Source organism: Cryptomeria japonica, chromosome 4, assembly GCF_030272615.1.
Source record: "Cryptomeria japonica chromosome 4, Sugi_1.0, whole genome shotgun sequence".
NCBI classification, from domain to species: domain Eukaryota; kingdom Viridiplantae; phylum Streptophyta; class Pinopsida; order Cupressales; family Cupressaceae; genus Cryptomeria; species Cryptomeria japonica.
The window spans coordinates 588783412-588797547 of NC_081408.1; the positions used below are offsets into that span (position 1 = coordinate 588783412).

The window sequence follows — 14136 nt, forward strand, 5'->3', positions numbered from 1 at the left end:
ATGTTGTCCATACATCATTTGGAGTTGTAGCAGATTCAACATGAAAAAGAAGATCAGAAGATACATACATATATAGAGTACCATAAGCTTCATCACATTTGTTAAACCATTTTGGCTTTTCTGTAATTAGTGTTGGTTCAGTTTCAAGTCCCATAGTTACTCTAAACAACTCCAACTTCTTAAGATAGATTGTCATTTTTGAACTCCACTCATAGTAGTTGTAATGTGTGAGTATTGGTATTGTATTTTGATCCATTTAATGTAGAAAGTAAGATTGCTTGTGCAGGAAAAAGAGACAAAAAACTTAGAGAGAACACACTCTACCACCCCTCCTTTTAAGTAGATCAGAAATCACCCCCAGATATTATAAGGTGGAACTTCAAAATTTAGTGCATTTACAATGCTGGAGTTATTTCCAGAGTTTTACAAAGTCCAAAAAATGGACACAAATATTGAAGGCAAAAATAATATCTCAAAATATGAACATAAAACCAACACTAATGTATTCTACTTGAAAAAATTTCCACTTTCAAAAAACGAATGACCTAAATCCGAGATCATATGTGAAAGTTATAATGGTTTGAAGTTCATAAAACGGGCCTTGCCCTTCAAATTTGTTGATAAAACTAATTTTATGGAAAAATTGGTAACTTCTAAGAAAAAATGATTACACCACTGCAACTAGCATGAAAAAATACCTCATTTCAAAAAAAATTGCATTGAATAATACCTCCGTATGACTGAGAACAACTCATTTGAAGATCAAATGCAAAGTGAAAATTGCAATGTTGAGGGGTTTGGTTGAAGCTTTCCGACATGATTTTTGAAAGATCTGCTGACTAAATGCAAAATATGGCAACAACTTAGATGTTTTTTTTAAGCAGTGAAGCAAACCCATAAAACATTTTTCTTTATCACTTGTGGAAGATGGGGCCACCGTGTAAAAAAAATGCCTTCAACAAGGAAAAAATGACATGCAAAGCTTCTGGTGTTCGATTTGCACATAATTTATATGAAAATAGAGGTTTTTGGGCTTTCCAAACATAAAGGAAAGGTCTGTTAGGACTCAAAATACACTATTTGAAAGTTCCTCCACAAATCTAAGCTTCAAAAACCTTGTTTTACAAAAAAAAAAACAACATATATGTAAAACAATATTACTAGATCTTCATAAACCTTTGATGGTTTTTCAGATCATGCAAAATGCAAAAGAAAACACAACAAGATTTTACAAGATCTCTACAATAATCTAATCTTTCAAAACAGGCTCTGATACCATGTTAAAATCTGAGAAAACAGATTTAAACCATAATCGAATTGAAAGAGTTAGAACAAAATATTGGAAATAAAATGGACATAATAACAATACTAGAGAAACTTGATGTGATTCTCAATGCCATAATAGCATCAAGAGAAATCTCCCAATATTCAATATGAAAATACAAGCAAGGTAGTGTGTATATACACACTCAAGTGAGGGGTGGAGGTGGCAATACCAACCAATGAAGAGAGACCACCATGATGGCCTAAACATAGTAAATGCATCTCCTCATAGCATGCCAACACCTCAATACCCACTTGTCTTAAATAAACATGTTTTATTAACGTAAGCAAGCTTATTAATTAAAGTGTAGGAAAAACCTAAGAAAAAGGAAAAATAATAAACCTTAATAGGAAAATAAAAAACCTACACTAACAGTCAAAGGACAAGCCATTCACATATTTATCCCTCACGACCTCTCGCCATAAAAGAACGACATTGTTCTCAATGGTGACGATTTTTGCATTCGAGATTATTGGATTTAGTGTATCTAACATGGGGGATAGACGAGGGATTCTACTATAGACATTAGCAATGCCCCTCAATTGGTTCAAGTTTTGACCAATTAACTCTTGAATTGAGGGGGTGTTTGGTAACAAAGGTTTGATGGTTGTGGCAGTTGTGGTGGTTGTGGATTCTGATTGTTATCAACCATGTTACCCGATTGAAGTTGAAAATTTTGATTTAATTAACAAATTTCAAACAACAATGTATTTGAAATAAAAGACCTAATTTATAAAAAATAAATAAAAAGACAAATAAAAAAATGCAAATAAACATGATAAAAAGACAAGGAAATAAAAAAATCATACCTAATGTCAAGATTTGATGAAAAATTGCTCCACGAATCGGATATCTATTTCGAACCGGATATCGGATCGCTAAAATTGCCAAACCCGTGCCCGTTAAAATGACCCATGAGCGGCCACAGTCGGGTATATAAAATACCCATAGGTTTTTGATATCCGATACCTTTTTCTTTTGACGTTTGAACAAACAATGCATTATATATATATATATATATATATATATATATAATATGCAATATATAATATATTATATTATGTATTATACATTATACATAATATAATTAATATATATTAAATATTTAATAATATATTATATATTGTATAATATATAATTTTAATAATATCGGATATATTCGATACCTATTGAATATTCGATACGCTTTGGCTTTTATCATGGTTACATGTACTAACATCCAAGCCAAGGAAAAAGTCAACACACATTTCTCATGTTTTTGGGGAAGTGGAGAAGGCAATTTTTTTCAGATTGCCACTTTTTGGCCCCTCATGATCCCGCACATACCCATATCCAATGTAGTAGGATATCTATCTTTTTCCAAACATAGCCACTTTGGATTCTCAATTTGTAAATTTGAAGGATTATTTTAAGGACATTCATATCCTCTATATTGAAATCCTCATCAATGTTGTCATCCCATCTTCATTATATTTAGATCTTGTTCTACGTCAGTGTTCATAGGTTTTTGGATTGACAAGTCATCTCATTCTGACATGAGGGATTTGGATTAATTTTCAAAGGCACACATAATTTAGGTTTAGATTTGTAATTCTTTTAGTATATGGGAATGATTCCTCCAATCACTAGTGGATTTGTTTCTTCTTAAGGGGATAAATGTTGTTTGAAAGAAGTGGATTGTGTTCTATCTTAGGCTTTCATCTTTAGCATAGGAAGTACTTCTTTATGGGGGGATTATTGTACTCATTTTCTCTCTCCTATGGGGGGATATCTATTATAATTATGTGGTAGAATAAATCCCCGAGGGGTCACACCAAGTCCTCCTATCCTTCTTTCACTAGTGCAATTATTTTATTTTCTCTCTTTTGGGGAGGATTTTTTCTAATACGGTTTTCTCCTTTTATTCGATTATGAGAGATTACATTTATTTGTACATGGGTACATCATTAGGCCTTGTAACCAAGACCCATTTACTTATCTATCCATGTATTCATGCATCATATTTGCATTCATCATTAGGTTTTGAGCTTCTCCCTAAAATAATATGAAGGGGGGGTGTTGGAGCAATTCAGATATTACCTTAGTAATTAATTAATCAATCATTACTTACTTAAGTCCCTTACTAATTTATTCAATTAAGATAAAATTATGAATAGTTTAATATTATTAGATTGAGCTAATTATAGGTGAAATTGTCTCAATTCATATGATGATTAAGTCACTTTCCATGCTCTAATTTAATCTTGTCATAGGTTTTAGATCCATAATTTTATTTTTATGCTTTTATGAGAATTCATTGTAATATATTCGATTCATTTATAGGTTAATATCAATATTAGATTGCTCTTTCGATCAATCTCTCTCAAGGTTGCCTAGCACACAATCACCACTTCTTCTCTTCAGATGTGATAGATGTTTTAGTTGTAGGTGAGTTTTGGGAGCTATGGGGTTAGCTATGAACTCAAACAAACACTAATATCCAGGTTTTCTATTAAATTCACATTTAAAGGGTATGAATAATATTAGAGAACATATTTTTATTCTATCTACAACATTCAAAGAAACCACAAAGATAATCAACTATAAGATCTAAATATGACAAAATTTTGGAGGTGGTTTATCTTCCCTGAGGTATTTTTGGATTCCTTAAAATGATTCTTTTTGTTAAGTATTATATATTTTAAAATTAATTCTAAAGATTATCCATTCTTGATATGCATTGGAATTAGAATCATATCATATCAAAGTTGGTTTTAGTCTCTAGGAACAATATCCTATGATAAACTCTTCGAAGAGATTAGTTTAGATAGTGTATGGGTAGCTTCAATAGTTAGAGAAATTGTATATATAGAGAAAAAATAATATCAACAAAGGTTAGAAGTAGCCTATATGTCCAAGAGGTAGAAATTGAATTTACATCTCATACACCCATATTAGAAAGTGAAATTATTAAAGGGGATTAAGAGTAGTTGACTTTTTCTCAACATGTTATTATAAAATTGACATTCTTTTAAAAATTAATGTATTTATATTTTCTTAACATCTGTTATATGAATATAAACGTATAACTTATTGTAATTAGACAACCTTTCATTACATTATCAAACATTTATATTACTATCAAATACTAATTTTATATTATTTTTTCAAAAAATTTAATTTTTAATTTTTTAATAAATTATTATATTAAACCCGCAAACTCATTTTTCTTTGAAATTCAAATAGATTATTCTTCTATAATTTTTTTTGTGTATTCACTATTGAACCCACTTAATAAATAATGAAAGTAGACAAAATTTAATTAAAATAATCCTTTTAACAAATTATAAAGATAAGTTAGAATTTGTATATAAAATATATTATACACAACTTGAAAAAATATATAAATACAAAAATAGTATTTAAAGAACTATAAAATAAACATGCTAATATATTGATGTGTAAAAATTAAAAAACAACTTAAAATGAAGTCTTTATTCTAGAAAATAAAGTGTGCATTTAAGACAAGAATAACTCATTTGTACATATTATTGAAATAGAGAACTATTTAATTGTTTAGATAGATTGAATTATGCTTTTATTACATGCACTGCACGCCTAGTAGCATATTATGATTGAGGTAATTATAAGAGAGCATAATGAATGGATAAAATTTTAAAATATAACCCCTTGTATTTGTTTGAATACATCATTAGCAATGATGTTATAAGCTCTACTTGTTGGATGAATGCTATCCCAAAATAAATGTTTAGACACATCATCACACACTTTGCTAAATGTATTGCATAATGGACCAGCCTCCAACTTTCCTGTCCCACAACAACTTTTTCTTACTTCTTCAAACCCTGTTCAATATAAGAAAATAATAGAATAATGTAAGCTTCAAAATTATAGCCTCTATTTAAATAATTTAATTAAAATATATATAATATTTATTCAGATATGGTAAATAGAAAGAAAATTATTATTTTACCATATTGGGTAGGATCTTGAATTATATTGAAGAACTTGTTGTATATATCTATGTAAGCAATTTGAAGAGCTGGAAGACTTGCTTTCATAGAATCAATGAAAGGTGCAAGCTTGTTGTTGTAAGAAGTAGCAACATTATTGTAGTCATCCACACAAGTACCACTAATTGGATTGTTTAAAGTAATTGTCAAGGGTAGACAACCAAAAGGAGGCACACCAAAGATCACAAATTTGGTAGCACCCTCGTTGTAGATTTTCTGTAAAAAATGATTTCAAATTATAAGCATAATTTTTTATAGTAAAATAATCAAAATATTTTTCATTTTGCCTTACCTGTATAAATGGTTGTAGATCATGTAAGAGAAGATCTTGAAATTGGTCAATAGTGTATTTTTCCCTTGTGATAGGATTCATATAGTAATTGACAACAAAGTCCTTAGTTCCCATGCTTAAAGCAAATAAAGCTCCAGATATAATCTCAGTAGCATTGTTATCGCCAACCATAGCTGCAAGCTTTTCCTTATAACTCTTAAAATTGTCTAATTGTTTAGACAAAGTTATAAGACCCTACAATAAAAAAATAATAAAATTAAAAATTAAATTTCAAATAATTTCATATTGATGAAAAATTCAATCAAATATATTAAAATATCTAGACTTAAACATCTTTAGAGATTCTCCAAAACCAATATATAAACATATTATAAATATTAATTTTTAAATAAACTGAAATATCTAGACTTATATATCTTTAGGGATTATCCAAAACTCAATATTCTATAAACATATTGGAAATATTTTTTTTGATGAATAATTGTATATATTTTCATTTATAAAGTAATGTTACACATATTCATAGAAATGAGTGGAAAGAGTCACATCACTAGAGTCTTGTGGTGTTAGTCTAGAGGATACAAACATAAAACAAAGCAGCTAAGTGGTGTGAGCAATGGCGATTGGAGGAGGAAGGTGGAAATCCATACACCTCTAGAATTTAGACGGAGCAACAATCTTGAACGAAAAAATGTAATACAAAACTGCAAAGCAACAAAAACAATAGCGATAAAAAGAAGAGGAGGATCTCGATCATAGATCTTAAAGATGAGGGAGGAGTAACAAAAAGAATTCTTGAAGTGTTCTGCAGTGGTGAGAGCAGTAGCAATGAGAGAAGGGTGGTGGAAATAGTCACATTCCTAGAGTTTAGACAAAGCATCAGTCTGGAGTATAAAAGCATAAAACAAAGCGGCTAAACAGTATGAACAGTAATATTGAGAAAGTGGTGGTAGAAATAGTCACACCCTTAGAATCTAGACGAAGTATCAGTCCAGAATAAAAAATAAAATAAAATAATACAAACCCACTAAGCAACAAAAATAATAGAAATAAAAAGAAGAGGAGGATCTCGATCAGAATTTACATGTTTGAAAAATTATAGATCATAGATCTTAAAGGTGGGGAAGGATTAATGAAAAGAATTCTTGAAGTGTTCTACAGTGGTGAGAACAGTAGCAATGAGCGGATGGTGGAAATAATCACATCCCTAGAATCTTGGCGGAACATCAATCTAGAACATAAAAACATAAAACAAAATAGCTAAGCAGTGAGAACAGTAGCATTGAGAGAAGGGTGGAAATATTCACACTCCTAGAATCTAGACGAAACATAAGTCCAAAACAAACGTTTTACAAACCCACTAAACAACAAAAACAATAGAGATAAAAAGAAGAGAAGGATTTCGATCATCCAATAGATCATAGATCTTCAAGACAAGAATTCTTGAAGTGTTCTGCTCACCATGGGCAACGAAGTAGTATCATCTATTCCTGCACCCGCTGAACCAAAAGAAGCACCAGTGAGCAATTGTTCTCCTGTGAAGTTCGGGTCCAAATATGCGGGCAGCTCATCAGGAAGCCCCATCAGACTAGCTGTATATTCAAAACCTTACTAAAATCAGCTCACAAGGGAGCTTGAATATGTCTCTATACCTAATTCTAATGACTGATAACTATGACAATCTATTTTATCTTTGCGAAGAGAAAATTCTTACATAGCATGTCTGTTACTAGCCTCCCGTCACTAAACCGTCCAGTGGGTATGCCGCCGGGGAAATCCATTCCATAGGGAGGAAAGTTGGATTTGAAAACAGTCGCCAGCTGATTGTTGTTACCTGAATCTATCGTTGAGTCCCCAAATACGTAGAAAGCCTGCACCAGCGGCTTGCTTTCTACTTTTGCACCCCAACAAAATAATAATCCTAACAATACAAAATTTTCAATTTTTATGAACCTACCCATTTGAAGTAAACCAGAAGAATTATTACAGCGGCTACAATGAATGATTATGTTTTGCTTTGGGTTGATGATCTATGTGTCTGTCTATATATAGTAATAGCCAATTGTAAATTTTGCTTAATAAAGATAAATACATGGCTGATATTTCATTTTCATAGAAATAATCTCACTCTGTGTGAACTCAAATATTATCTCCGTTCTAGTTCACTCTAAAGGGATATTTCTGCTTCAAATCCTTCAGATGATTTGACTAAGCAATTGGGTTTTATTGAAGGATACAAAAATAAAAGAATGTGGCGCCTCCAAGGAAATGAGTATTCCATTTTCTGTGAACATCACAATGACTCTTCAAGATAGCTCAAATCTAAGAGAAAAGGAATACAACAAATGCAGCCACGTAACCGGATATCTTGCCTATTTAAGGCCACTTTCATAGAAAACTAAAAGACTTATTTTCCTATGTGTTGGATAATATTGTATAATGGTACCCATCAAAATGCTGTTCTCATTCACCATTAAACAAATTGCTTCGCGACAAATGCTCAAGCAAGGGATTCGGTTGTGGCGGACTTTCCTGTTCAGAAACAAAATAGAGAGTCTCATTGGAAGTAAATTGAGGAGAAAAATAATAGGGCCATAGAAAACTCCGCGAAAAAACAAATGACCAACATTGATCATTGGAATCTTAAAATTACTTTGGATGTATAACCATTGAGACACTTAAAACAAAAGCAAGAATCCCATGTCGGTTCCACCATTGTCATTGAAAAGGAAAGTAAACAACCCATCGTTATTTCAGAGGTAGAATAAAATTCTTTCAGTAATTTAGAGTAAATATTTAGAGTTCCCTTGAAATGGAAGCAATATTAGAATGAAAAATAAATGATTTTATTAAAATATGAAAGTATTTAGTTGAAAATTGTGAATGATGTTAGATGTTAATTTTCTAATAATGAAGGAACATTAGTAATGTTTAAATGAATAATTTGGAATTAGTGGATGATCTCTTTATTGTTCTGGATCACTTCTATGATTGTTGATTCGATTTCATAAGTATGAATCTAAGTTGTATCTATAGACTTGAACAATAGATCTAATCTCACTTAAGTTTTAGTAATTTTTAATTCACCTTGATATTGTTAGTCTACTTTCACATAGAAAAAAAATAGTTTTTGTGCATTTAGTTTGTATTGGTAGGGATAATTGATTCTCATGTACCAACATCAACAATTAGAAAAAGTTAATGATAACCCTCTCAAATGTGCAAGACATGATTACATTATGTATATGTTGTAATAAATGGTCCTAGTAATGTATGCAAGTTGTTATGATAGCTTAAGATTGAACATGAAGGAAGCTGACTAAATAAATGTGGGAATCATTGCTTCTACATATGTTTAGGAGTAAGATTTTATAACTAGCTATAGAGTGCAAAAATACTACAGAAGAGGTGGTGGTTTCATTGATTGTATTAGAACACTTTAGAAATTACTATAGTGTACAAAGAATGTTGGAGGGACATTAAATACACTCATAACTATGTTACTTATAGAACATTCACATAGGGAATATATAATAACAATGAGCCTACATCATCATTGCAACTCTCTTACAGAATCAATAGGTTATTTTGAATTGCACTACATGTCTAGAGGAGCAATATGCAGTTTCCAAGATGCACCCCCTTGAATTGTGAGAAACTTCTTGCATAGTGTTTTTTCTTCAGAGAACATTCCACTCGGCTCTCATTTATTCATCTATAAATAAATCAAAGATTTTATTATGAGAAATGGATGGCCAAGGCAAAGTAGCATCATAAACAATGATTGTACTAGGTTGGCCTATATTGGTGCTCTTTCTAGTGGTGACTCATAGCCAATCCTCATTTGAATTGGATGAGATTATCCACACATACATGGAAGAGGCATTACAAATTTTGATATCTTTCCCTCTAGCTCATTCGCTCCATCATATAATGTTACTAATTAATCAAACATCTCTTATCCCACCTTTAGCAAACATGGAACTTAATGTGAGTTTGTTGATTATAAAATGTCTATGTGAAACCCGTAATAATCTAGCACATAAAATTATACTTCAGAAGTTGAGTGTGTGTGCATTAACAACCCCTTAAATTGGTCAATTTTAATACCCTTCTTAAGAAGTGTGTGTGTCACTTTATAATTTAGCATGATTGTAATACTTATTATGTTTTCCAAGATTTTAGAGAGCCTAAAAAATATATATTTTTTGAAAGTATAAATAAGAATATAATAAGATAAAATGAACAATACCATTATGATGTATATGAACACGCACTTAAAAATAATATGACCCATAAATGAGTTCATCTATGCAAGGTATGGTTGTCGAAAGATCTCAAAATAAGAAATATGTTGTAGTAAGTAAGAGAAAACTTGTTTTTTGAAAAATAAATTGTCATAGGTAAAGTTTAGTTACATCACTATAAAGAGAGTGATATTCAACCCCATTTAAAAAATAATTATGTAGAAAATACCTTTGTATGGCCAAGAAAAGGCTTCCCAAAGTTATTCTCTTAAATTAAAAAAGGTGTTTGTATTTGGGTGGTAGGCTAGTGATCTATGAGTGGTGGATTAGTAGTGCCACCAAAGAAGGTGGTATCCTAGTGGTATACCAATGATGCTTGATGATTTGATGGTTGCATATGAGATAAGAACCACTTGGGCGGTAGAATGGTGGTGACTAGGTTGTAGTGGTGGATCCAATTTATAGTGGCTTAAATGATGGAGTTAATACCTAGTGGTGGTGGTAAATTAGGCCACTAAGGTGACTAAACTATGATATTTAGTGACAAGTAACTATAATGTTTGATGCTATCACAAATTTTAATCCAAATGAGTATTTTTTATTTGGTGGGGTTTTAAAATCCAAATAAGAGGGAGGGAAGTGTGAGCCTTCATCTTACCACCATTGTGATGGTAGGAGATGATACCTTGTACCCTATGCTATGCATAGAACATAAAACATAATACGAATAAATTGCAATCAACTTTTAATTTTTTTTCTTATTTTTTAAATAATTTTTTTTCACAAATGATTTTCTTTATCTACACTTTACAAATGATTACATAGGTGTGCATGTATAGGCTTGGGTTGTGTGTCTGAGGCCTAAATATTTTTCCTTCATTTGTTATACTATAATTTGATGAATAGATAGACTATTTGTGAGTTTTTGGCCATAATAGACATAATGGTGGTGTTGAATTATATATATATATATATATATATATATAAACACACACACACACACACACACACACACACACACACACACACACACACGCACACACACACACGCACACACACACACACACACACACACACACACACACACACACACACACACACACACACACACACACACACACACACACACACACACACACACACACACACACACACACACACACACACACACACAAGTTGATCATGTTGCAAGGTGTTTACCAGATGATGAAAATTGAATAAGGTATCAACAAAAAGAAATTTTAAAGGTCTTCATGAAAAATGTGTTTGTTTTTTCTATTTCATTTTTTTTTTTGTAATTTGAGGTTAGCGCCTCTTGACTAAGGTAGTGCTTAGAAGCTTAGTCTAAGGATGTTGTTGTCTCTTGTAGGTTGGTACATAAAAATTAGATTATGAAGGGATTGGTGTTTCTTTCAGAGTTATAATTCCTATGGGTTGGTGTCTACAAAATTTATTGTAAGTTCTACATTATTTTGCGAGGTTGGATTTGGGCAATAGATCCAAGAAACTATGTTCACTGAGGTTTTACTCTTTTGGGTTTCCACAAAAATCTAGCAATCTCTTTTATGGTTGTGTTCATTTCTAGAATGATTATTGGTAATATTTTGATATTATTTTGAATGTGTTGACCTAAGTTAAAAAGTTTAAAATATTGATTCTCTTCCCCCCTTAGTATCTGTGTGCTCAATAATTAGTATTAGAGCTGAGTTCATTGGTGAAGCATGACAACTTGAGGTAGATCATGGATGACATACATGGTAGCACAAGAAGCTATTTATTCAGAAAAGGAACCATTGTTTGATGGGTCTAATTAAGCCTTCTAGAATGTGAGGATGGAAGCTTACTTGATGACATTAGAACTTAAAATTTTGAAATATTTTATAGATGGTTATGAAATTGTTGAAAACTGCTGAAGAGATCATGTTGGAACTTGAAATCTTGTGAGAATAATGCAAGAGAAAATAATACTATTTGTGTGTACATTGTCTAATTTTTAGTTTGTCAAAATAATGCATGGTAGGACTGCAAAGAACATTCAAGACACACTTTGTAATATATATGAGGGTATTGACAAGGTAAAGAAAGAAATAATTTACACCTACCAAGACAATTTGAAAGCCTAAAGATGAAGGAAGGAGTGAATATTTTCGTATATGTTCTTAGGGTTGATGAAGTTGTCAATACCATCAGAGGACGTGGTGAAGAAATGAAAGGATTACTGATTGTAAAAAGACACTTAGATCCCTTCCCCTTGTTGGTGCCCAAAACCGTAAATTGGAAAACCCAAAGACTTGCCAACTCCTTAGGAAATCCAATTAGCCTTGGCCAACGAACAGGGATGGTCAAAGACCAAATCCCTCCACACTTCAGGCTCCACAAGACCTAGGCGGGTGTACCCTTCGCTCTCAAGCACAAAAGAGTTATTTAAATGTGGATTTAAGCCTCTAAGCAAGTTTACACAACTGGCAAATTAGTGTTTTGCAACTATGCTATATCATGTGCTTTAGCTGAATACTTTGAAAACCGAAAACTAAATATGAATAAAAGTGTATGTTAAAGATATTGTATATTGAAAATGAAATGCTTTCAGGACTTGAATGAAATCTGCAAGGATTAGTTCAAATAGGATATGGAAGAATGTTTCTCTGTAAGGACCTTATGCATACAAATCAAAATCTCAGAAATAAATAACAGACCAGTGCCTCTATCCAGGAATATGCACGATACTTTGTGGACAAATAATTCAATTAAACTCTTGAGACAGTTTTCAGGCAACTTGTAACACAAGACTATCAATACAGAGGTTCCATTAAGTGTTATAAGAACACAAAGAAGCAAATATTATATTCAATTATAACAACTTGTGGTGGCACACTGTATTAAACCCTTTATCAGATTTATCAAGAGGACAAAATGAAATTCATCAACACAAAAGTATACACGAATTCTGGAATTGAAACAACGAATCTTGTATATTAGTTTTTGGAGAGTGAATGCATACAATAGCTACACTTACAGATACTCCATTACACAGTGATTGCTTAAAATGATACTTCCATTCCTACAGACTTCTCCAATACAGACATCCCATAGCCCCTACTGGCAGCCTCACAGATTGTGAATTGTCTCCTTTTTTTTAAATTGAAAAAGACTCCCTATAAATACCTGATCCAAAAGACAAAGGACACACCCTTTCGCATACAGGAGGGAGTTACAAACAATTATTTTTCCAAAGGACACACCCTTTGGTTTACAGAGATAATTACATTTGAATCCCTAAAATACACACTAAATAAAGCTTTAATAATATATCCTTTATCCTCCGCTTTGATAATACTTCCAGTAAATATTCAATATCTCCTACACATAAAATAAACCAATCAAGTCCCTTATTAATTAAAGATTAAATATATTCCACTTTAGATTAGGCAATAATCATTTTACCCTATGTAAAATACTTATTTACAATAATTCACTTAAATCAAAGTATTATACACTTGTAAATATTTATTCCAATAATAGTTTTTATTAAATAACATAAGCTAAAAGATTTTGTATAGTAAGTAAAAGAAAATACTTCCCTTCCGATAATGTTACAATACTTTCTCACCTTTTGGTAATCTTTAATTTGGGTGGGAAATATTATATCATATGAAATAACCTTTGCAAAAAACAATCAAGCATTAAATGATTCACCCTAATGAATATTTTTCAAATTATTTACCTAGGGTGAAAATAATATTAAGAGAATATAAAATGACATAGTAATATATCAAACCCTATTTAGGTCATCCAATACCACATATATTTTCCCTTTTGATAAAAAATATTACAATTATAATTTCTTAAAAGGCAAAAAGAAAATACTACTTGCATAAGTATATCAAGATGCTATAAATATCAAAATGCCTTTAGCAAGTAATAATTAGAAATATTATATCACAAAAAAAGGTCAAAATGTAATCTTGGATGAAGAATACAAAATTTTAGCTTTCTCCACATGAAACAACATTGTAATAAATATTTATCCTTTAATTAATCTCTTAATAAATAAAATTCACCCTAAACTATTTAATTTAGTGATTAAGGGCAAAAATAATTTACAAGAGAGTAAAAAAGGTAATAACAATATCAAAATTCAATTTTCTTCATTAGTACATTTCACACCTTTTAACACATTTTTCAAAATAAGATCCATTTATATGAAATAACATTTTACCCTAATATATATTTTACCAATGTTTTAGGGTAAAAATAATT

General features: G+C 31.1%; 1 protein-coding gene across 1 annotated transcript; it reads right to left on the bottom strand.

Moving 5' to 3' along the window:
• Positions 1–4978: 4978 nt before the first annotated feature.
• On the bottom strand, positions 4979–7590 carry LOC131037759 (GDSL esterase/lipase At5g45960-like). The gene is made up of 5 exons (XM_057969954.2): positions 7344–7590; positions 7091–7221; positions 5630–5863; positions 5298–5553; positions 4979–5169 (listed from the first exon to the last, which is right to left on the bottom strand). The coding sequence occupies exons 1-5, from the start codon at positions 7588–7590 to the stop codon at positions 4979–4981; spliced, it is 1059 nt and encodes a 352-aa protein (XP_057825937.2).
• Between the last annotated feature and the right edge of the window lie 6546 nt (positions 7591–14136).

What these genes read in the sequence shown, in the direction of transcription:
- LOC131037759 (XM_057969954.2), bottom strand. Translation starts at nt 7,590, where the DNA reads ATGGGTAGGTTCATAAAAATTGAAAATTTTGTATTGTTAGGATTATTA. An exon ending in GCTAGTAACAGACATGCTAT is followed by an intron (nt 7,222 to 7,343) that starts GTAAGAATTTTC and finishes TTGAATATACAG; the next exon opens with CTAGTCTGATGGGGCTTCCT. An exon ending in ATCTACAACCATTTATACAG is followed by an intron (nt 5,554 to 5,629) that starts GTAAGGCAAAAT and finishes CATTTTTTACAG; the next exon opens with AAAATCTACAACGAGGGTGC.